The sequence below is a fragment of the Haematobia irritans genome, chromosome 5 (assembly GCF_050003625.1).
Source record: "Haematobia irritans isolate KBUSLIRL chromosome 5, ASM5000362v1, whole genome shotgun sequence".
In the NCBI taxonomy this organism is placed as follows: Eukaryota; Metazoa; Arthropoda; class Insecta; order Diptera; family Muscidae; genus Haematobia; species Haematobia irritans.
Window position 1 is genome coordinate 146,383,276 of NC_134401.1, and position 25,581 is coordinate 146,408,856.

Sequence of the window (25,581 nt, forward strand, 5' to 3'; positions counted from 1 at the left end):
CTTAGAGCGATCGCAAGCCAAATGTGCGGGTCCGTTTATATGGGGGCTATACGTAAAAGTGGACCGATATAGACCAATTTTTGCATGGTAGTTAGAGACCATATACTAACACCATGTACCAAACTTCAGCCGGATCGGATGAAATTTGCTTCTCTTAGAGCAATCGCAAGCCAAATTTGGGGGTCCGTTTATATGGGGGCTATACATAAAAGTGGACCGATATGACCCATTTGCAATACCATCCGACCTATATCAATAACAACTACTTGTACCAAGTTTCAAGTCGATAGCTTGTTTCGTTCGGAAGTTAGCGTGATTTCGGACGGACGGACGGACATGCTCAGATCGACTCAGAATTTCACCACGACCCAGAATATATATTTTATGGGGTCTTGGAGCAATATTTCGATGTGTTAGAAACGGAATGAAAAAGTTAATATACCCCCGTCCTATGGTGGAGGGTATGATAAAATTTGGAAAACATTTCTATAGAAAAACTTATTTGAAAAAAATTCTATAGAAAGAAAATTTGACCAAATTTTCTAGAGAAATAAAATGGGGTTTGGAACCATATTTGACCATCTCGAACGATATTTGTGCAAATCGGAACGTTTTGGGACTATATTTTTTCAAAGCCATCAATATTTGCACAAATCAGAACGTTAACTAAATCTTAACCGATTTTGTGGTAAATATAGCATATACAGTGTGTTGAATATGAATATGTAAAATGTAGGTACTCTGGTCATATTAGCCTAAATCGAACGAAAATTTATATTTTGGTGGTCTAGAGGCCCAATTGTTTTTTTGATTGATCATGAATTAACGTTATTAACATTTTAATATGATTTTTTTTTTTGTGAAAAACGTTGAAACCCTCCCATCAATTATGTGGTCATTAAAATATAAAAAAGATTACTTAAACAGCAAGAAATACTATTGTGAATTATCAATAAAATTTTATTGTGAATGTTCAAAGTATCAAAATTGAACTTGAAACGACAAGGGAGATTTGTAATGATGAGCTTTTCTGTGAAGAACATTATCGCAATGATCTTTTTCTCTTTTTTGCATCAGAATAAAATTTTTAAGAGAGATAAGGTGTCACATGTGATTGTCTTAAATCCTAAACTTCTTTCTTTTACCTACGTAATTGTCATACCAATTATTCTGTATTGTAGTGTGTGAAAAATGCATTTCTATCAGAACGAATGAAGCAACAGAAAAACTAATTGGTTCAACGACAAAAACTTACTCATTTTTCTGAAGATTAAGGAAGGTCAAAGAATCACCGTAACCGCTGAAAGCATCATCACTAATAACACTGATGTTGTTATTTCTCAAATCCAAATGGCGTAAACGATGTAGGGGACGTAAAGCCTCACTGGGAATGGCCTGCAGATTATTATCGCCCAAACGAAGATATTGAAGATTTTCTATAATAACACAAATTGAATCGAATTAAAAGAAGAATTCTGCAGTTAACTATTTATGAGGCATTTACGAAAAAATTAGAAACTTTGAAGCCAAACAATTCCAGTTAATCGTCTGGAAGGAAGTTTGTGAGATTTTCTATTACTTGCAAGTTTTACCCCCATATTTCGAAATTAGGAATCACAAAATTTTCCATTGACAATAATTTCTTATAAATTTCAATCTTGATAGTATAGTCCTCTTTAATGAGAAGTTCAAATTAAAATTGTTTTGGAGTATCTCTATTTTTTCGTTACAAGAAAAGTAAATTCTTGCGATTTGCGATTCCGAATATCGGAACATGGGGGTTAGATTATTTTGTGAATATTTTTTGTTCCAAATCAAATTTGGCTTCCATGGTTCAATTTTGTATGTAATGCCCCATATAGATCTAAATAAAAACCTTCCAATCCCTTAAAGGCATCTTTGTCAATGGTCGAAATTTTATTGCCTTCCAATTCCAAAGAGTTGAGAAGATTCAAATGTGAAAATACATTTGCCGGAACAGCAGTTATCATATTGTGGGCCAAGATCAAAGAGTCCAAATTTTCCAATCCTAGAATATAGAGATGCATTAGAAATAAAATAGTCCATATATCCATCCATTGATATAACTTACCAGCAAAATCTCCTTCTCGTATAATTCGGATTTTATTTTCTTGAACTTCCAATTTCTTTAAATTATCCAATATCGACAACGCCTGTTGGGGGACCATGGTTAATTCGTTGCCTCCCAAATTTAAACGTTTGAGGCGTCTACAAGAAAAATTTTAGATATTGCTAAGTTTAATATTTGTTTCTAGCCATTTTTCTTCATACTCACTTTTCCAAACCCCGAAAAGCTTCTGGTTCCACATTGTTGATTTTATTCTCATAGAGTGTTAGAATTTCCAATGTATCCAAGCCCTCAAAGGCATTATTGTGAATTACCGTAATTTTATTGTGATTTAAATTCAATATCAGTAGATGATATAAATGTTTCAAAGCGGTTGAGGGTACCGTTTTCATTTGGTTCAGAGAAACATCCAGTTGAGTGAGACCCTTACCTGAAATAAAGAATGGACAGATATTTGATTAATATAAAAAATAGATTCCTCTAAGAAAAAAAATTCTACTTTTCAGTTCTATTAATAGCATGAGAGATATTTTGTGATGGGTCCAAAATAGTAGGTGCTAGAAAAGTAAAGTCGGGAAATCGTTTCTTAGTTGTGATATATCAAACATTGAGTCTACTCATCAGTTCAGGTCAAGAGAATGAAGCGCACCTTCTTTTTTTGTCGAGGGCGACTGACACTCCATTTTTCGACTGGTTAAAATCGGCGGCTTCGTACTCTGTTCAGATAGATGAAGTACAGAAGTGAAGAGGCTTAAAACAGGCCTCATAAGGATAGCTAGGCACGTACCAGGACCAATAGATTTCCGAAAGAATTCAAAGGCCATGATGACTCAGTATGGAAGACTAATAAGGAGTATATTGAATATAGGCAGTTTAAGCGAAAGATTTCAGGGGGAGAGGATTCGCCTTTAGAAGATTCAGGCCAAAGGAATACAATAACGTTTCAACGTAAGATCCCCCCTGGAAAGTAAATCCTTTTTGAGACCTATACGCAATCGGTAGCTTCGTACTTTGCTCTGAGGGAAGAAGTACAGAATCGGAGCCTTCATATTCTGCTGTGATGGATGAAGTACAGAAGTGGAGTGGCTTAGATAAGCCCTCATATGGGTATCTGGACCAGTACCAGGACCAAAAGATTTCCGAACGAAGTCAAACTCCACGAAAATTCAGTTTGGAAGACTAATAAGGTGTAAACTGAATATAGGAAGTTTAAGCGAGATATTTTAGCGGGAGAGGATTCACCTTTAGAAGATTCACGCCAGGCTAAAGGGTTGATACCTATATCTAACCCCAGGCAATGGCAGACCATACGCAACGCAAAGCGGAGTTAATAGAGGATAACGTGATACTGTTGATAGATATCATTTCCGGTCGGCGTGGGCCATGAAAGGATCCCATCTGTACAATCCTAGCTATCCATGTTTCATCGCCAACTAATCTTATGTATGTCGGTTTGAGGTAGATGACTCATTCTGGATCACTCATGTCTTGCATATTCCCCTAAGCTTGACATGAAGCAAGGGTATCATTCATTCCCTAACCTGGAAAGGAGAGTTTTGGGAGAGTTTCCGAAGACTTACAGACTGTTAAGTATGACATTTTTCTACGGGAAGAGTAGTCATCTTTCTACGGGAAGAGTAGTCGGTGGCTAACCGAGTCGGGAAAGGAGATTTATGCGCTTCCTAAGACCCGCAGGCCGATAAGTTTGCAGAGGATAGGATAATAAGGTCTTTAGCTAGCTGCATCGCTATCAGCTGCATCCAGCTGCATCGCTATCATTTCCCAGCTGCATAGCTATAACAAGACCCAAAGATGACCCATTGTGGGTCTTATATGGAGTTGAAAGAAGCTGGAACAACACGGACCATTAAAGTATATTGCGGAAAGAGACCAGGATAAAAGGAAACGAAAACGCCAACACTCCGGCGTTTAAAGACAGTGCGATACAGGGGGTATATATAGCCAGGCCAATAAAGTCCAAGGGCACTTAGGAAATATGTAGGAGTATCGGCAGTAGGAAAAGGGTAGAAACCCACCGAAAGAGATTAAGGGTATGAGCATTATAATCGTCACAGAACGAGACTGTAACAAGACGGATCATTAATTCAATTGAGGGTGGGCGATATTATTATACAATAACGGTTGGATACCAGAGTTTCCTCTACCCTGAAAAAGGCAGCATTCTGACAGCAATCGTCAGTGGGATGGAGGAGATATGTAGATATAGAGAACGCCAAGTCCAAGTGGGCTGAGCTGAAGGAATGGTCACTGGGCACAGATGTAGTAGATTCGGAATTCGGAAATAACACTGTGGATAATCAGATAATAGTCGGTTGGATATCCGAGAAAATCATACCGGAATTAGAGGAAAAGAAAAATCCAACACAAAAAAATAACACAGCGGTGTTAAAAGACAGTGGGATATAGAGGGTCGACATGGAGAATGACAGGTCCATAGAGTCCATTGGAGCTTAATGAGTGGGCACATAAGTAGGAGACGGAAGGAGTCTGAAGTCGGAAATAACACTATAGGTAACTAAAACGAGGATATGAGAGAAAACGAATGAAAAAGATTAAGGTTCCGCAGGAGAATTCTTGCGGAGCGAGACAGGAAAAAGGACCCTATTACGGGACAGATACTTAGGGTCTATTACGGGTAATAGTGGGTATTATAGCATAGAAGACTATTGGATACCAGGAAAACCTGGTATCCACACCGGAATAAGAGGGAACAAAAAGGGGAATACTCTGGCCTTCAAACCAGTGGGAAACAGGATGTAATCAGAATGAGGGAAAAGACCCGAAACCCATCAAAAGGGATTAAGACAATTCTCACGGAACGAGACTGGAACATGACGGACAATTCGAGCATCTTGCAGGTAAAAGTGGGAGATTCTATTAAACAATAACAGATTGTTCAATACCACTAGGCAACCAGAATAAGACCAAACGAAAATGTGATATTTCGGCGTTAAATCACAGTGGAATACATGAGGCCATGTCCAAAGAGCCCAAGGCGGCTGAACTGAAGGAATGGACACTCGGTGTCTGAAGTCGGTAATAACCCTCTGATGAACCAGAACGTGCAAATCGTCAGAAAACCATCGAAAGAAATTAAAACTATGATCAGTAGAATGATGAGAATTCTTACGAAAAGAGACAGAAGGTTAAACCGAAGGAATGAGCTTACGACGCATATGTACGAATGTCTGAAGACGTAATTGATCCTCTGGGGAGTTAGAACGCGTCAGGAAACCCCGAAAGAAATTAAAACTATGATCACTTGAATCAAGAGACCGAGGCTGGAAGAAGACGGACCATTAGAGCACATTGCAGGTAAAAGTGGGAGATGCCAATAACAAATTGCTGGATACCCTAGGAAACCCTGCGTATTGCACCAGAATAAGAACAAAAGAAAATTTCGACATTTCGGCGTTAACAACCAGTGGAATACAGTAGGCAAACATAGAGAATACCAGGTCCAAAGAGTCCAAGGACGTTGAGCCGAAGGAATCGACACTGATACCCTAGGAAACCCTGCGTATTGTATCAGAATAAGAACAAAAGGAAATGTCGACATTTCGGCGTTAAAAACCAGTGGAATACAGTAGGCAAACATAGAGAATACCAGTTTCAAAGAGTCCAAAGACGTTGAGCCGAAGGAATGGGCACTGGACACATATGGACGACACTATGATCATTTGAATTAAGGGAATTGAGTCTACCCGAGACTGGAAGAAGGCGCACCATTACAGCATCTTACAGGTAAAAGTGGGAGATGATATTAAACAACAACAGACGGTTGGATACCCAAGGAAACCCTGCCCAGTGCACCAGAATAAGAGCAAAAGAAAATGTCGACATTCCGGCGTTAAAAGCAAGGGGAATACAGGAGGTAAATAAAGAGAATGCCAGGTCCAAAAAGTCCCAGGTCGCTGATTAAAGGGTGATACGGTCAAAATTTGGTCAAGGGAAAACGCGTGTAAATCGGTGAAATCGTTTATTTAAAAAATCAAATTAAATTTCTTTTTCAAGTTCAATTAGTATAAAATTCAGGAAAAATATTCAGTTAGGCTTTCGCTTTTCCAAATCCGAATGACCGAGCCTCACGCTTGACACCTGCCATCAGATTTTGTACAGCCACCTTGTCCACCTTCTTCGCCGCAGAAAGCCAGTTTGCCTTGAACTGCTGCTCGTCCTTAGCAGTTCTTTTGGTCTTCTTAAGGTTCCGCTTGACAATAGCGCAGTATTTCTCAATTGGGCGGAGCTCTGGCGTGTTGGGAGGGTTCTTGTCCTTGGGAACCACCTGCACGTTGTTGGCGGCGTACCACTCCATGGCCTTTTTACCGTAATGGCAAGATGCCAAATCCGGCCAAAACAGTACGGAACAACCGTGTTTCTTCAGGAAAGGCAGCAGACGTTTATTCAAACACTCTTTCACGTAAATTTCTTGGTTGACAGTCCCGGAAGCTATGAAAATGCTGCTTTTCAAGCCACAGGTACAGATGGTTTGCCAAACCAGATATTTCCCCAAACACTTTAATTACATTTGTAACGGTTGATTTGGCAACTTTTATCGATTTTGCCAGCTTTGCGTGCGAGTAGCTCGGATTTTCGCGATGCGCGAGCAAAATTTTGATACGCTGCTCTTCTTGCTTGGACGGCATTTTGACAACTGAAGAGTGAATTCCAAAATCAAAATAGGAGCATCATTCTACACACACACCTTCAAAATGAGGGGTGTTCAGGTTTTTTAAATGCAAAATTGAAAGAAATACGTCAAGTTTATATTGACCAAATTTTGACCGTATCACCCTTTATTTCAGCGTGAAACTCAGCGCACATATTGGAGTGTCTGGATTCGGAAATAATCCTCTGGGGAATCAGAATGAGGACCAGCCCAGAAAACCACCGAAAGAGATTAAGTGGAATGCAGGGAGCCACCGTGGTGCAATGGTTAACATGCCCGCCTTGCATACACAAGGTCGTAGGTTCCCTTCCTGCTTCGACCGAACACCAAAAAGGTTTTCAGCGGTGGATTATCCCACCTCAGTAATGCTGGTGACATTTCTGAGGGTTTTAAAGCTTCTCTAAGTGGTTGCACTGAAATGTGGAACGCCGTTCGGACTCTGCTATAAAAAGAAGGTCCCTTGTCAGCACTCAGTGATAAGAGACCATTTCACCAATGTGGTATCACAATGGACTGAATAGTCTAAGTGAGCCTGATACATCGTGCTGCCACCTAACCTAACCTAAGTGGAATCCAGGAGCTTAATAAAGAGAACGCCAGGTCCATAGAGTCCTAGGTGGCAGAGCTGAAAGAATGACACTCTGCGCACATTAAGGAGTGTCTGAAGTTGAAGATAATCTTTCGAGGAATCAGAATGACAACAATACCAAAAAATTACCGAAAGAGAATAAGGCGACGATCAGTAGAATCATGAGAATTCTAGCGGAATAACAAACGAGATATGCGGTAGTCGGTACCGAAAGGGCTACGATACTTTAAAGCATTCCCACTGCAATGATATTACACAAAATCTGAGTCTAGTTCTAGGCAACAGAGACGAAGGAAAGGATGGGAAAAACTCGCAGAGTCCGAGATCCTAAACTAGACACATAGCGGAAAGTGAGTCTTAGAGCTCACATCAAGTCTGTAGAATCCACTTTTCAAAGTAACCTACGCCTATGGTATATGCGCAAGGGCATGTCCTACGCCCATAGAAAAAATCATGAATGGCGAGCTCATTTCAAAACGATCCGTTCATGAAAGTGAATATGGGTCAAATGGTGAGCCAACGGAGTCAATCCGACGACGATGAAATGAAATCATGCGTAATGGTTACGCATTTATAAACAAACAAATAAAAATAAATCCGCTACCGTGACTCGAACCTGGATTGCCTTCACCATACGTGCTAACTTTATCGCATTGCACCACCGACGGAGTTGCCATAAGAATATCTAACGAATATTTTAAGACTTCTCATCGCCAAAGAGAAACGAAAGCTGTTCATGAAATCGTGAATGCCCGTGGACGAAACCGTGATCATTCCGTTTTGATTTTTCTGAACGGTTCCGTTTCATTTTGTTACCGTCCATTCACAATTTTGGAACGTAAATTTTTCTATTAGTGTACGGGGAATGTACTTAACGGCAATATTAGCAAGAATTAACTGTGTGTGGGAGCCACCGTGGTGCAATGGTTAGCATGCCCGCCTTGCATACACAAGGTCGTGGGTTCGATTCCTGCTACGACCGAACACCAAAAAGTTTTTCAGCGGTGGATTATCCCACCTCAGTAATGCTGGTGACATTTCTGAGGGTTTCAAAGCTTCTCTAAGTGGTTTCACTGGTTAGCATGTCCGCCTTGCATACACAAGGTCGTGGGTTCGATTTCTGCTACGACCGAACACCAAAAAGTTTTTCAGCGGTGGATTATCCCACCTCAGGAATGCTGGTGACATTTCTGAGGGTTTCAAAGCTTCTCTAAGTGGTTTCACTGGAATGTGGAATGCCGTCCGGACTCGGCTATACAAAGGAGGTCCCTTGCCATTGAGCTTAACATGGAATCGGGCAGCATTCAGTGATAAGAGAGAAGTTCACCAATGTGGTATCACAATGGGCTGAATAGTCTAAGTGAGCCTCATTCATCGGGCTGCCACCTAACCTAAGCTAACCTAGGTTGGTGAGCTGAAAGAATGACACTCAGCGCACATGAAGGAGTGTTAGAAGTCGGAGATAATCCTCTGATGACTCAGAATGAGAACAAAAAATCACAGAAGGAGATTGAGGTAATGATCAGTAGAATCATGGGAATTCTGGCGGAATAGCAAACGATAGCTACGGTAGTACACATATGTGGTGTCAAACGGAGAGCAAATGGTGTCAATCTGACAACGATAAAATGAAACCATGCGTATTGGTTACTAATTTATAAATAAAAACATCCGCTACCGTGACTCGAACCTCGACTAAATGGTTGCGTTTCATTTTGTTACCGTCCGTGCACGATTTCAGAACGTATTTTTTTCTATTACTGTATGGGGAATGTACTTCTCTGCAGTATTAACAAGAATATGAACTTACTCATGAAAATCTGTCGTATGGTAATCGAAACAGACCTGTAATGATAAGTCATTATTCTCAAGCATACGAGAATAATGACTTGGCACCAATGCTCTTGCTCAGCAGATTTCCTCCCTATCTTTGCTGGACACTTTAAAAAAATCACATGATTCACAATAATCTTCCCAATTCTCTCAAAAAAATTACTGTGGCTCATTGAGTCACGAAATTACATTCAGACTTTTCTCCATATCTACTACAAATCGAACAACAACAACAACTGCTCTCAAATAAATTTATCTTACGCTGCTAATCATACTCACCCAAAGAGCTGAGAGAATTCTCCTCGATGGCCGCTAAACTACTATTGTGAATGGTTAAATGACGTATATCCAATGCCAAAAAAAGGAAACCTTGTAATTTTGGCAAATTATTATGACGTAGCTTCAAATAGAAAATAATGGGACTTTTGCCCTTTAGAGTGCTCATCGATTTGGTGATGTGACTCAAATCCGTTGTCTCGCATAGAATATCCAAACCATTCTTCTTTACCGTACACACACAGGGAGATATTTCACTTTGCTCGGGACAGACTTGTTGTTGAGCTTGATTCGATTGAGCAGCCACTGGTTGCCAGCATAAGAGTACGATAGAGGATAAATACAATACTACGATGGCTTTGGCTGTCATGGATTGAGATACCGATGTAGATCGTATGACATGCTCTGCACTGTTTGATGGCATTTTGTCAACTAAACCCATGATGATGATGATGGTGACAAAGGTGAAAGCTTTAGGTGTTCGATGATGATGATGATGATGTTGATACTGAGGAAATGCGTTGTGTTGTGCGATCCACTCTCCTCCCTTTCTTTTCTCTATTTATGCGCTAATCCAATCTCACACCTTTTATTCCAACTTTCTACTCAGCTCTTATTGGGATTAGGATCTCCTCTCTGGGATGTTTCTCTCTTTGTCGATTTATTTAATTTAGATGGTTTTGTAGATTTCCAATTGTGTTAAATGGCCGTTGACTGACTGACCTGAGGGTGAAAACAAGTGAAAGAGAAAAAGGTAAGTAATCGTATGTATAAAAATAATTAATTAAATTTACTCATAAACTCTCTATTAGGGGTATATATAAAAATAAAGTGACTGGGCGTTTTTGAAAACACAAACAAAAAATTAAATAAAAAATAGGAAATTATTAAATACGTGCCACGTGTGGTGGTTTTATTATCGCAAAATTTAATAATTTTTATTTTTATTTGGCATATTCAATTCCAATGGCATACACGTAATTCCATAAATTTTAAAAGAAATTTATTAAATTTCCCATAGCATAATTCCCTAAATTAGTGGTCTTAAATATCTCTTAATAATAATTAAAAAATCTGTTTAATTTTTTCCGTTTGTTTGTTTCCTTATCCAAGAATATACATTGTGGCTGATATCCCTAGCGGAAATTGGTGCAAATTGCCACCGACGGACCTCCTGTGATAGGTCCAGGTGGTACAGGTGCTCTAGTTTTTTTTCGAAATTTTCAAATTTTCACATACTCTATTGATTGATTTCTAAACAGTCTTGGTATTAAAATCTGTTTGCAATTCGAACGCTTAAAATAAAACAGGTCCCTAAGAAGTTGTCCCAGACTGGTTTGGTAGAATTCTTGATGTTTTGGTAGATTTTGCAAAATATTCCTCTCTAACAAAGAGGTACTTAAATTTTCTATATATAAATAAAATATTGTCAAAATTTTCTATAAAAATTAAATTGTGACAAAATTTTCTATAAAAATAAAATTTTGACAAATTTCCTATAGAAATAAAATTTTGACAAAATAGAAATAAAATTTTCTATAGATCTAAAATTTTGAGAAAATTTTCTATAGAAATAAAATTTTGGCATAATTTTAATTCTATATTTTATACAGAAATAATTTCTATTTTTTATCCAGAAATAAAATTTTGACTAAATTTTCTATAGAAATAAAATGTTGACAAAATAGAAATAAAATTTTGACAAAATTTTCTATAGATCTAAAATTTTGAGAAAATTTTCTATAGAAATAAAATTTTGACATAATATTAATTCTATGTTTTATACAGAAATAATTTCTATTTTTTATCCAGAAATAAAATTTTGACTAAATTTTCTATAGAAATAAAATTTTGAAAAAAATTTCTATAGAAATAAAATTTTGACAAAATTTTCTATAGGAATAAAATGTTGATAAAATTTTCTCTAGAAATAAAATATTGAGAAAATTTTCTATAGAATTTAAATTTGGCTAAATTTTCTATAGAAATAAAATTTTGACAAAATATTCTATAGGAATAAAATTTTGACAAAATTTTCTATAGAAATAAAATTTTGATAAAATTTACTCTGGAAATAAAATATTGAGAAAATTTTCCATAGAATTTAAATTTGGCTAAATTTTCTATAGAAATAAAATTTTGACAAAATATTCTATAGAAATAAAATATTGAGAAAATTTTCTATAGAATTTAAATTTGGCTAAATTTTCTATAGAAATAAAATTTTGACTAAATTTTATATAGAAATGAAATTTTGACAAAATTTTCTATAGAAATAAAATTTTTACAGAATTTTCTATAGAAATAAAATTTTTTTTTAGAAATAAAATATTGAGAAAATTTTCTATAGAATTTAAATTTGGCTAAATTTTCTATAGAAATAAAATTTTGACAAGATTTTCTTTAGAAATAAAATGTTGACTACATTTTTATATAGGAATAAAATTTTGACAAAATATTCTATAGAAGTAAAATTTTGACAAAATTTTCTAAATTTTCGATAGAAATAAAATTTTGACATAATTTTATTTCTATATTTTTTTATCCGGAAATTAAATTTTGACTAAATTTTCGATAGAAATGAAATTTTGACAAAATTTTCTATAGAAATAAAATGTTGAAATTTTCTATATAAATAAAATGTTGACAAAATTTTCTATAAAAATAAAATTTTGACAAAATTTTCTGTAGAAATAAAATGTTGACGATATGTTCTAAATAAAATTTTGGCAAAATATTATATAGAAATAAAATTTTGACAAAATTTTATATAGAAATAAAATTTTGACAAAATTTTCTATAAAAATAAAATTTTGACAAATTTCCTATAGAAATAAAATTTTGACAAAATTTTCTATAGATATAAAATTTTGAGAAAAATTTCCATAGAAATAAAATTTTGACATCATTTTATTTCTATATTATATACAGAAATAATTTCTATTTTTTTATCCAGAAATAAAATTTTGACAAAATTTTCTATAAAAATGAAATTTTGACAAAATTTTCTCCAGAAATAAAATATTGAGAAAATGTTCTATAGAATTAAAAATTTTGATAAAGTTTTTTCTAGAAATAAAATATTGAGAACATTTTCTATAGAAATAAAATTTTGACAAAATTTTCCAAAGAAATAAAATTTTGACTAAATTTTCTATAGGAATAAAATTTTGACAAAATATTCTATAGAAGTAAAATGTTGACAAAATTTTCTATGGAAATAAAATTTTGACAACATTTTCTACGGAAATAAAATATTGACTAAATTTTCGATAGAAATAAAATAATGAAATAAAGTTTTGAAAATAGAAATAAAATTTTGACAAAATTTTCTATAAAAATAAAATGTTGACATAATTTTATTTCTATATTTTATACAAAAATATATTCTATTTTTATCCATAGAAATGAAAATTTGACTAAATTTTCTATAGGAATAAAATTTTGACAAAATATTCTATAGAAGTAAAATGTTGACAAAATTTTCTATGGAAATAAAACTTTGACAACATTTTCTACAGAAATAAAATTTTGGCTAAATTTTCCACAGAAATAAAATTTTGACTAAATTTTCTATAGAAATAAAATTTTGTCTAAATTTTCGATAGAAATAAAATTGTGCAACTATTTTCCATAGAAATAAATTGTGCAAAAAATTTCCACAGAAATAAAATTTTGACAGAATTTTCTATAAAAATAAAATTTTGACTAAGTTTTCTATAGAAATAAAATTTAAAATTTTGAAAATTGTTGTTGTTTTTTTATTGCAGCGTAAAACCATACATTGACTAAACTACAAGAGTAGCTTAACTAACAGAGGAAAAGAATGTTTGTCAAATTTATTTGGGCAAAGCCCTATAGACTGCAAGATGGTTGGATGGACGCACGTTTCGGAATTACCACATTCCTCATCAGCAGCCTCTACTTGCAGCACAACTATCAACCAATTATCAGAATAAATTCAGGCAATTCATTAAACCCAACAATGAACCACACTTGAACCTCTCGAAAAAAGGTTTTGTATGATAGCCGGTTTATGCCGAAAATTTTCTATAGAATTAAAATTTTCACTAATCTTTCTATAGAAATAAAATTTTGACACAATTTTTTTATAGAAATGAAAATTTGACTAAATTTTCTATAGGAATGAAATTTTGATAAAATATTCTATAGAAATAAAATGTTGACAAAATTTTCTATGGAAATAAAATGTTGACAACATTTTCTAGAGATATTAAATTTTGACTTAAATTTCCACAGAAATAAAATTTTTATTAAATTTTCTATAGAAATAAAATTGTGTATACATTTTCCATAGAAATAAAATTTTGACAAAATTTTCTATAGAAATAAAATGTTGATTAAGTTTTCTATAAAAATAAAATGTTGACTAAGTTTTCTATAGAAATAAAATTTGAAATTTTGAAAATTTTCTATAGAATTAAAATTTTGACTAATTTTTCTATAGAAATACAATTTTGACAAAATTTTTTTATAGAAATGAAATTTTGACTCAATTTTCTAAGGAATAACATTTTGAAAAAATATTCTATAGAAGTAAAATTTTGAAAAAAAATTCTATGGAAATTAAATTTTGACAAAATTTTCTACAGAAATAAAATGTTGACTAAATTTTCTATAGAAATAAAATTTTGACTAAATTTTCTATAGAAATAAAATTTTGGCTGAATTTTCGATAGAAATAAAATAAAGTTTTGACAAAAGACAAGGCAACCTGAATCCCCTCTTCAATCTAACCTTACCTAGATCCCCAAGTCCCAAGTTTCCTCTCTAACATGGTCCAAGTTGACCATTGTGCAGTAGAGTTGAAGCGAGAAATCTCCTTTTTAAATCTTGTTTAATACGTGCAGAGTGCGATAATGGTGAGTGCTGTTTACAATGTCCATGGTCTGGGGCCGATATATCTACGGAGGGATTCAATACTGTCTTTAGGACAATTTTCCAATAATATTTGGCATTCGGTTTGATCCCACGATGAAAACGGTTTAGCCTAAACTCCAAATTTTTTGAAACCACTGTGGCATAACTATGGACTGAATAGTCTAAATGAGTCTAAAATTACGAGCTGCCACTCTACCCAATCTAACGCTGGAGGGCTCTAACGATAGTCATTTGACGTTTTCCAGCTGAATATATAATGCAATCACAATATCACATTTGAATGCCATCACAAATAACTTTATTTCTGAATCAAAATACTTTTTTAAGCTTGAAAATAATACAATGAATTGTCACTGGAATAAATCTATTGAATTTGCGACGAGTAATCTGAAGTTGATTGCATTACCTATCAGCCACCCTGTAATCTTAATAGGGGATAGTCGAAATGTTTGGTATGTAAAAGAAAGGATTTTTTCTATAAGCCAATTGAACTGTGGCTTATATTCGGCCTCTCACATAGAAATGTTTGAGAGTTTTGGCGTGTCCTCTCTTTAAGTCATTAAAGATTTTCTCACGATTTAAATCCATGGAGAAATTCATATAAACTTTGGCTAGTCCTTAACTCCATTCTTACTTTTTTTCTTGGAAACACTTTCAAAGATTTCAAATGGTTTATCTTGTTGCTAAATTTTCGTCCTAATTTATTATTTCCCTAAAAAAACAATGTTCAGCAAACCAACAAAAAGTTAGAGAGTCTCATAAATAAATACCAGAGACGAGAGACGGGCAGAGAATTTTTGATTTTTTTTGTGATACTATGGGGGATTGTGATGATGATGACGACGATGACGACGACGATAATGTTGATTACTGATGGTGCGGATAATGTATTACACTTAGATGAGATGAGAATGAAAAATAAATGTACGAATATCTCGACTATGGTGTTGTTTGAGATTCATCATTCACGTATTTCTCACACGTTTTCCCCGTTTTATGTGTGTGTGAGTGTACTTGTGTTTTGTTTTTGTAATGCTGCCTTTATTGTACACGATGTCGACGAACAAAACCTGAATTTAAATTGGCCCAATAAAGATGAGATCCGTGGTTTTATAGTGCTGTGATTGTTGTCGGATGGTTGGGTCAGATTGTTTGTGTTTTTCGTTGTTTTTTTTTTTTTTGTTAAGTTGCATTATTCTGTTTGGAGCTTTTTTTGCTTCACTTTAAACTGAATTAAATATTTATAAATTAAATTTTGTTGGTTTTGTTGTATTTATTATTTTCTATGATGTTTAGGGGGATGTAGGGTCGATATCTGTGATACATTCACCTTTTATAGTATTGGGGTAATGGTAGGCGTATGATTTATGGCAATTTATTAAAAACACTATTTTATGAAGGGCTTTAGGCTAACATATACGGTTGCCACAGTTGTTAGAATTCTACCAAGAATAGTAATTTGGACAAAATTTCCTATAGAAATAAACTGTTGAGAAAAATTTCCATAGAAATAAAATTTTGACTAAATTTTCTATAGAAATAAAATTTTGTCAAATTTTGCTAGAGAAATAAAAATTGGCAAAAATTTTCTATAGAAATAAAATTTTGAAAAAATTTTAAATAGAAATAAAATTTTGACAAAATTTTCAATAGAAATAATATTTTGATAAAATTTTCTAATGAAATAAAATTTTGACAAAATGTTCTATAGAATAAAATTTTGACAAAATTTTCGATGGAAATAAAATTTTGAAAAAATTTTCTATAGAAATAAAATTTTGACAAAATTTTCTATAGAATTAAAATTTTCCATAGAAATAACTTTTGAGAAAATTTTCTATAAAAAAGAAATTTTTAGAAAATTTTCCGTAGATATAAAATTTTGACAAAATTTTCTATAGAAATAAAATTTTGACAAAATTTTCTATAGAAGTAAAAATTTTAGAAAATTTTCAATAGAATTTAAATCTTGACAACGTTTTCTAAAAAAATAAAATGTTGACAAAATTTTCTATAGAAATAAAATTTTGATGAAATTTTCCATAGAAATAAAATTTTGACAAAATTTTCTATAGAAATAAAATTTTTAGAAAATTTTCTATAGAAATAAAATTTTTAGAAAATTTTCTATAGAAATAAAATTTTTATAAAATTTCTATAGAAATAAAATTTTGACAAAATTTTTTATAGAAATACAATTTTGACAAAATTGTCTATAGAAATAAAATTTTGATAAAATTTTCTATAGAAAATTTTGACAATTTTGACAAAATTTTCTATAGAAATAAAATTTTGACACAATTTTCTATAGAAATAAAATTTTGATAAAATTTTCTATAGAAATAAAATATTGACAAATTTTTCTACAAAAATAAAATATTGACAAATTTTTCTATAGAAATAAATTTTTGACAAAATTTTCTATAAAAATAAAATTTTGACAAAATTTTCTATAGAAATAATATTTGGACAACATTTGCTATAGAAAACATATGATGACAAAATGTTCTATAGAAATGAAATTTTGACAAATTTTTCTATAAAAATAAAATTTTTACAAAATTTTCTATAGAAACAAAATTTTGACAAAATTTTCTACAAAAATAAAATTTTGATAAAATTTTCTGTAGAAATAAAATTTTGAAAAAAATTCTATAGAAATAAAATTGTAACAAAGTTTTCTATATAAATAAAATTTTGACAAAATTTTCTATAGAAATAAAATCTTGACAAAATTTTCTAAAAAAATAAAATTTTGACAAAATTTTCTATAGAAACAATATTTTGAGAAAATTTTCTATAAAAATAAAATTTTGATAAAATTTTCTGTGGAAATAAAATTTTAACAAAATTTTCTATAGAAATAAAATCTTGACAAAATTTTCTATAGAAATAAAATTTTGACAAAATTTTCGATAGAAATAAAATTTTGATAAAATTTTCTATAGAAATGAAATTTTGATAACATTTTCTATAGAAATAATATTTGGACACCATTTTCTATCGAAAATTTTTCCTCTGTTGGTTAACCTACACTTGTAGTTTAGTCAATGCATGGTTTTAAGCTGAGATCAAAAACAATAATAATGAAATAAAATGTTGATAAAATTTTCCATAGAAATAAAATTTTGACAAAATTTTCTATAGAAATACAATTTTGACAAAATATTCTATAGAAATAATATTTGGACAACATTTTCTACAGAAATAATATTTGGACAACATTTTCTACAGAAATAAAATTTTGACAAAATTTTCTATAGAAATAAAATTTTGACAAAATTTTCTATAGAAATGAAATTTTGATAACATTTTCTATAGAAATACAATTTTGATAACATTTTCTATAGAAATAAAATGTTGACAAAATTTTCTATAGGAATACAATTTTGACAAAATTTTCTATAGAAATAATATTTGGACAAAATTTTCTATAGAAATAAAATTTTGATAAAATATTCTATAGAAATAAAATTTTGATAAAATTTTCTATAGAAAAAAAATTTTGACAAAATTTGCTATAGAAATAAAATTCCGAGAAAATTTTCTATAGACATAAAATTTTGACAAAATTTTCCGTAGATATAAAATTTTGATAAAATTTTCTATAGAAATAATATTTGGACAACATTTTCTATAGAAACAAAATTTTGACAACATTTTCTATAGAAATAAAATTTTGATAAAATTTTCTATAAAAATAAAATTTTTAGAAAGTTTTCCGTAGATATAAAATTTTGACAAAATTTTCTATAGAAATAAAATATTGACAAAATTTTCTAAAAAAATAAAATTTTGACAAATTTTTCTATAGAAACAAAATTTTGGGAAAATTTTCTATAAAAATAAAATTTTGATAAAATTTTCTGTAGAAATAAAATTTTGAAAAAACAATCTATAGAAATAAAATTCTAACAAAATTTTCTATATAAATAAAATTTTGACAAAATTTTTCTATAGAAAAAACATTTCGACAAAATTTTCTATAGAAATATAATTTTGACAAAATTTTCTATAGAAATAAATTTTTGACAAAATTTTCTATAGAAATAAAATGTTGGAAAAAAGTTTTCTATATAAATAACATTTTGACAACATTTTCTACAGAATTTACAGTTTTCCAAAATTTACTATAGAAACAAAATTTTGAAAAATTTTCTATAGAAATAAAATTTTGAAAAATTTTCTATAGAAATAAAATTTTGACAAAATTTTCTATAGAAATAAAATTTTAACAAAATTTTTGATAGAAATAAAATTTTTGACAAAATTTTCTATAGAAACAAAATTTGAGAAAATTTTCTATAAAAATAAAATTTTGATAAAATTTTCTGTAGAAATAAAATTCTAACAAAATTTTCTATATAAATAAAATGTTGATAAAATTTTTCTATAGAAATAAAATTGTGACAAAATTTTCTATAGAAATACAATTTTAAGAAAATTTTCTATAGAAATAAAATATTGACAAATTTTTCTAAAAAATAAAATATTGAACAATTTTTCAATAGAAATAAAATAGAAATAACATTTGAGAAAATTTTCAATAAAAATAAAATTTTGACAAAATTTTCTATAGAAATAAAATTTGGAGAAGATTTTCTATAGACATAAAATTTTGACAAAATTTTCCGTAGATATAAAATTTTGATAAATTTTTTAAAGTAATAAAATTTTGACAAAATTTTCTATAGAATAAAATTTTGACAAAATTTTCTATAGAAAAAAATTTTGACAAAATTTGCTAAGAATAAAATTTTAACAAAATTTTCTATAGAAATAACATTTTGACAAAATTTTCTATAGAAACTAAATTTTGACAAAATTTTCTATAAAAATAAAATTATGATACAATTTTCTGTAGAAATAAAATTTTGAAAGAAAATTCTATAGAAAAAAAATTCTAACAGAATTTTCGATAGAAATAAAGTTTTGACAAAATTTTTTATAAAAATAAAATTTTTAGAAAATTTTCCGTAGATATAAAATTTTGACAAAATTTTCTTTAGAAATAAAATGTTGATAAAATTTTCTATAGAAATAAAATTTTGACAAAATTTTCTATAGAAATAAAATTTTGACAAAATTTTCTATAATAGAAATAAACTGTTGACAAAATTTTCCGTAGATATAAAATTTTGACAACATTTTCTATAGAAATAAAATTTTGAGAAGATTTTCTATAGACATAAAATTTTGACAAAATTTTCTGTAGAAATAAAATTTTTACAAAATTTTCTATAGAACTAAAATTTTGATAAAATTTTCTAGAAAAATAAAATTTTGACATAATTTTCTATGGAAATAAAATTTTGATAAAATTTTCTATACAAATAAAATTTTGACAAAATTTTCTATAGAAATAAAATTTTGACAAAATTTTCTATAGAAATAAAATTTCGAAAAAAAATTTCTTTAGAAGTAAAATTTTGACAAACCAAAAAATTTTGATCAAAAACTTCAAAATGAGATCTTTGTAAATGTGGTAGAAAATTGTCACCCTTTAAAATGTTTCGTAAAATATTAAATTTAATTTTACCTAAAAAATATTAATCTAAATTAATTTACTAAGCATAAAATGCAAGCCAACCAATAAATATGTCAAGAATATTATATATGTCATTTTTGTCCTTACATATTTCTTTGCATTTTCCTCTACGTTCAATTGAATACTCGTGACAAAAAAGTTGTTAAAATTCTTAACTGCGTCATAAATTCATATTATATCCAATTACCCAGAATTTCCATCGAAATCACGATGGAAACATGCAACATGTTTCAATCTCAGACACGACAAAACTCTTAAAGAAAAATTTTCAAGAAAAGTGGCATCAAGAATACGCATACGTATAACCCACCATCACCTTTATACAGAGCAATGACTTCGTCAGTGATGTCAATGTATTTTATTTTTATGTTTTGTTGTTTATTTGCTTTAAGAAATTAATGCGAATCGAGGGCAATGCTTTAAAAGTTTATTATTTAGGTAGTAGACTCATTCCATATTTCTTAGAGCGTAGTGTTATCGTACGTTATTTGACCCATGTAATTAGGTGATATTTTCTGTGTCTTGGGAATTAATGGATGAAATACGTTTTATAGCTTTATGAATTGAATATAGCATAAACCAAAAAAGCTAACCTGGTACATTTCCATCTTAGACTAAAATAGCTACATTAGGTAAACAAGAGAGATATATAACCAAAATACAAAAATATCATATACTACTTCATTAATAATTAATTTGTAACTTTTTCCTAATTTCATACAGGACATGGATACCACCGATATCAAATGTCACGAAATACTATTCATCATCAACCAAACAAAAAAAGTGACCACGACTTTCAATTTATATTATTCGGCAAATTTTCAGGTAAATAATAAATTATTACTAGCCCTACTAGTTTACGATTGGCATATACCTACTTTGGAATTCTATTTTCATTGTCGAATACAAACCAGCACATTATTTTCATTGTTCAAGTGTCAAATACAAAGACGTCCAGCAATGTAAGAGTGCGAGGGAGTGTGAGGGGGTGGTTTTTTTATTTTTAGATTATTATTATTTTATTTATGAATAAATTGAATGTAGCTCAAGTGTCAAAAAAATAAAGAAACAACGTCTCGTGAGTTGTTAACTTTAGAAAGCCATAAAATTTAGTCCTTAAACCATCAATGTCTGTGTATCCTTTTGCGTACCAAACAAAAAAAAAACAACAGCAACGTCAAACATATAAAATATGAAACATTCACCTACAATAACACAGACACAAATAGGCAGGAAACCGCCAGAAAACTTTTGGAAGAAAGTATGTGTGTGTGTTCGTATGACAGTGTACGGCAACAGATACATTTCTGTTGCTGATGTTGCGCGTAAACTTCATAATCTATAGGGTTGTCATTAAAGATGCCGTTTTTTTTTTATTGGACACTGGGAAAATAGTATTTTACCATATTTATCACGAAACGAAATTTTTGAGTTGGGAATTTGGGTTTTTGGTGGGGAATTTCCACAAATTTGGAGATTTTTGTGGAGATTTACTCAAAATCTGTCCAGTATAATAAATGAGGATGAAATTCTATTTACTAAAAAATAGGCACAGTGAAATCTCAAAATTACAAAAGGAAACTTTGCTCCTTTTCATTAAAAACAATTTTTTTGGAGTTCATTCACGAAATTAATTGATCCAACAAATTTTTAATTTAAATGTCTTCAATCACAGAAATTATTGTATCAATCATCGAAGTTAATTAAAAACAAGTAAGTTCGCCCAGGCCGAAACTTATGTACCCTCCACCATGGATTGCTTAGAAACTTCTTCTAAATACTGCCGATTATATATGTATATAATTCAGTTTTACACAAATTTCTATAGAAATAAAATTTTGACAACATTTTCTATAGAAATAAAATTTTGACAAAATTTTCTATAGATATAAAATATTGACAAAATTTTCTATAGATATAAAATTTAGACAAAATGTTCTATAGAAATAAAATTTAGACAAAATTTTCTATAGAAATAAAGTTTTAACAAAATTTTCTATAGAAATGAAATTTTAACAAAATTTTCTATAAAAATAAAATTTTGACAAAACTTTCTATAGATATAAAATTGAGACAAAATGTTCTATAGAAATACAATTTTGACAAAATTTTCTATAGAAATTAAATTTTAACACAATTTTCTATAGAAATAAAATTTTGACAAAATTTTCTATAGAAATAAAATTTTGACAAAATTTTCTATAGAAATACAGTTTTGACAAAATTTTCTATAGAAATGAAATTTTAACAAAATTTTCTATAGAAATAAAATTTTGACAAAATTGTCTATAGAAATAAAATTTTGACAAAATGTTTTATAGAAATGAAATTTTAACAAAATTTTTTATAGAAATAAAATCTTAACAAAATTTTCTATAGAAATAAAATTTTGACAAAATTTTCTATAGAAATAAAATTTTGACAAATTTTTCTATAGAAATAAAATTTTGACAAAATTTTCTATAGAAATAAAATTTTGACAAAATTTTCTATAGAAATAAAATTTTGACAAAATTGTCTATAGGAATAAAATTTTGACAAAAGTTGCTATAGAAATAAAATTTTGACAAAATTTTCTATAAAAATAAAATTTTAACACAATTTTCTATAGAAATAAAGTTTTGACAAAATTTTCTATAGAAATAAAATTTTGACAAAATTTTCTATAGAAATACAATTTTGACAAAATTTTCTATAGATATAAAATTTTGACAAAATTTTCTATAGAAATACAATTTTGACAAAATTTTCTATAGATATAAAATTTTTACAAAATTTTCTTTAGAAATAAAATTTTGACAAAATTGTCTATAGGAATAAAATTTTGACAAAATTGTCTATAGGAATAAAATTTTGACAAAATTTTCTATAGAAATAAAATTTTGACAAAATTTTCTATAAAAATAAAATTTTAACACAATTTTCTATAGAAATAAATTTTGGACAAAATTTTCTATAGAAATAAAATTTTGACAAAATTTTCTATAGAAATAATATTTTGACACAATTTTCTATAGAAATAAAATTTTGACAAAATTTTCTATAGAAATAAAATTTTAACAAAATTTTGACACAATTTTCTATAGAAATAAAATTTTGACAAAATTTTCTATTGATATAAAATTTTGACAAAATTTTCTATAGAAATAAAATTTTGACAAAATTTTCTATAGAAATAAAATTTTAACAAAATTTTCTATAGAAATAAAATTTTGACAAAATTTTCTATAGATATAAAATTTTGACAAAATTATCTATGGAAATAAAATTTTGACAAAATTATCTATAGAAATAAAGTTTTGACAAAATTTTCTATAGAAATGAAATTTTAACAAAATTTTTATAAAAATAAAATTTTAACAAAATTTTCTATAGAAATAAAATTGTGACAAAATTTTCTATAGAAATAAAATTTTGACAAAATTTTCTATAAAAATAAAATTTTAACAAAATTTTCTGTAGAAATAAAATTTTGACAAAATTTTCTATAGAAACAAAATTTTGACAAAATTTTCTATAGAAATAAAATTTTGGTAGATTATTTTTGGCTCGAGTGGCAACCATGATTATGAACCGATATGGACCAATTTTTGTTTGATTGGAGATCGGCTATATATAACTATAGACCGATATGGACCAATTTTGGAATGGTTGTTAGCAGCCATATACTAACACCACGTGCCAAATTTGAACCGGATCGGATGAATTTTGCTCCTCCAAGAGGCTCCGGAGGTCAAATCTGGAGAACGGTTTATATGGGGGCTATATATAATTATGGACCGATATAGACCAATACCAACATCATGCACCAAATTCTAGCCGGATCGGATGAAATTTGTTTCTCTTTGAGGCTCCGCAAGCCAAATCCGCACGCTCACAAAAAATCGCTTCTGTAACATATACTCCCAAACATATTTTGCTTCAAGCATATACATTTTTGGGTATTGCCCAAACATTTATATGTTTGATCTCTTCCAATATATAATATGTTTGAAAGCATATTGGTCTAAACAATATATGTTTGGGTAGTCTAAGTTCCACACATTTTGTATTTTTGCATCCAAATTCAATAATGTTGTCTTCCAAAAAACAATATGTTATTATGTGAACATATAATATGTTTAGAAGCATTTTGCACCCAAAAATATTATATGCTTAAAAAAATTCTCCCAAACAATATTGTGCTCAAAATTTTATTTATTTATTTATATATTTACAATCATAATGAATTATGAAAATAAACAGGTAATATAGGTGCTAACAACATAGGTTTTCGACCTGAATGCTCAAAATTTTGTTTCTGCCAAATTGTATATTCCCCCACATCTTTCTCACTTCCACGAGATTTTTTAGTTCTTAGCACCTTTTTCTGTAATACAAACATTGTAGAAGAAATTATTCAATTGCATGATTTTTTTTATTTTAATTTTACCTTTTGCCGGACGGGGATTCGAACAGCGGACCACACAGTTTGTAAGGATCAAAGAAGTAGCTGATCAATTGCCCAAGGAAAAATAAAATGTTAATTTTGTAATAACAAGCAACAACCACCAACTAAATTCAATATCGCTCCCTGTTAAATAGCGCTCCAAGCTACTAAACACATATATGTTTATAGGCTATTTCTAAATTAATATATGTTTGCATCCAAGCATATTATATTTAAAAACATTTTATGTCCCAAACATAATATGTTCTAACATATTAACATATATGTCCCAAACATGTTATGCTAGTTTATGAACATTATATGCTTGCACTCAAAAATATTGTGTTTAAAAATTTGTGTTCCAAACATATAATGTTTATAGCCAAACATATGAAAAACAGTCTTTTTCATCCGTGCGAGGATCGGTTTATATGAGTGCAATATATAATTATGGACCGATGTGGAACAATTTTATCATGGTTGTTAGAGACCATATACCAACATCATGCACCAAATTTCAGCCGGATCGGATGAAATTTGCTTCTCTTAGAGGCTTCGAAAGCCAAATCGGGGGATCGGTTTATATGGCGGCTATATATAATTATAGACCGATGTGGACCAATTTTTGCATGGTGTTAGAGACCACACGGATGAAAAAGACTGTTTTTCATATGTTTGGCTATAAACATTATATGTTTGGAACTCAAATTTTTAAACACAATATTTTTGAGTGCAAGCATATAATGTTCATAAACTAGCATAACATGTTTGGGACATATATGTTAATATGTTAGAACATATTATGTTTGGGACATAAAATGTTTGTAAATATAATATGCTTGGATGCAAACATATATTAATTTAGAAATAGCCTATAAACATATATGTGTTTAGTAGCTTGGAGCGCTATTTAACAGGGAGCGATATTGAATTAAGTTGGTGGTTGTTGCTTGTTATTACAAAATTAATATTTTATTTTTCCTTGGTCAATTGATCAGCTACTTCTTTGGTCCTTACAAACTGTGTGGTCCGCTGTTCGAATCCCCGTCCGGCAAAAGGTAAAATTAAAATAAAAAAAATCATAAAATTGAATAACTTCTTCTACAATGTTTGTATTACAGAAAAAGGTGCTAAGAACTAAAAAATGTCGTGGAAGTGAGAAAGATGTGGGGGAATATACAATTGGGCAGAAACAAAATTTTGAGCATTCAGGTCGAAAACC

The 25,581-nt window shown here is 29.8% G+C and overlaps 2 protein-coding genes across 4 annotated transcripts in view; one reads left to right on the forward strand and one right to left on the reverse strand.

The window, feature by feature from the left end:
- LOC142237562 (ornithine decarboxylase 1-like) overlaps positions 1-21,051 on the forward strand; it is a 47,539-nt gene extending 26,488 nt beyond the window's left edge. The window contains exon 7 of the transcript XR_012722509.1: positions 20,651-21,051. The gene's annotated coding sequence lies outside the window, so the exon portion shown is untranslated. The remainder of the gene's footprint in view (positions 1-20,650) is intronic.
- Positions 1-25,581, reverse strand: part of LOC142237561 (uncharacterized) — a 41,943-nt gene that overhangs the window by 14,181 nt on the left and 2,181 nt on the right. For all 3 annotated transcript variants that reach the window (XM_075308923.1, XM_075308920.1, XM_075308921.1), the window contains exons 2-6: positions 9,481-10,200; positions 2,297-2,519; positions 2,093-2,229; positions 1,877-2,029; positions 1,256-1,436 (exon numbers count right to left, since the gene is read on the reverse strand). In XM_075308923.1, the coding sequence (XP_075165038.1) occupies positions 1,256-1,436; positions 1,877-2,029; positions 2,093-2,229; positions 2,297-2,519; positions 9,481-9,919 (1,133 nt within the window). In that variant the 5' untranslated portion in view covers positions 9,920-10,200. The remainder of the gene's footprint in view (positions 1-1,255; positions 1,437-1,876; positions 2,030-2,092; positions 2,230-2,296; positions 2,520-9,480; positions 10,201-25,581) is intronic.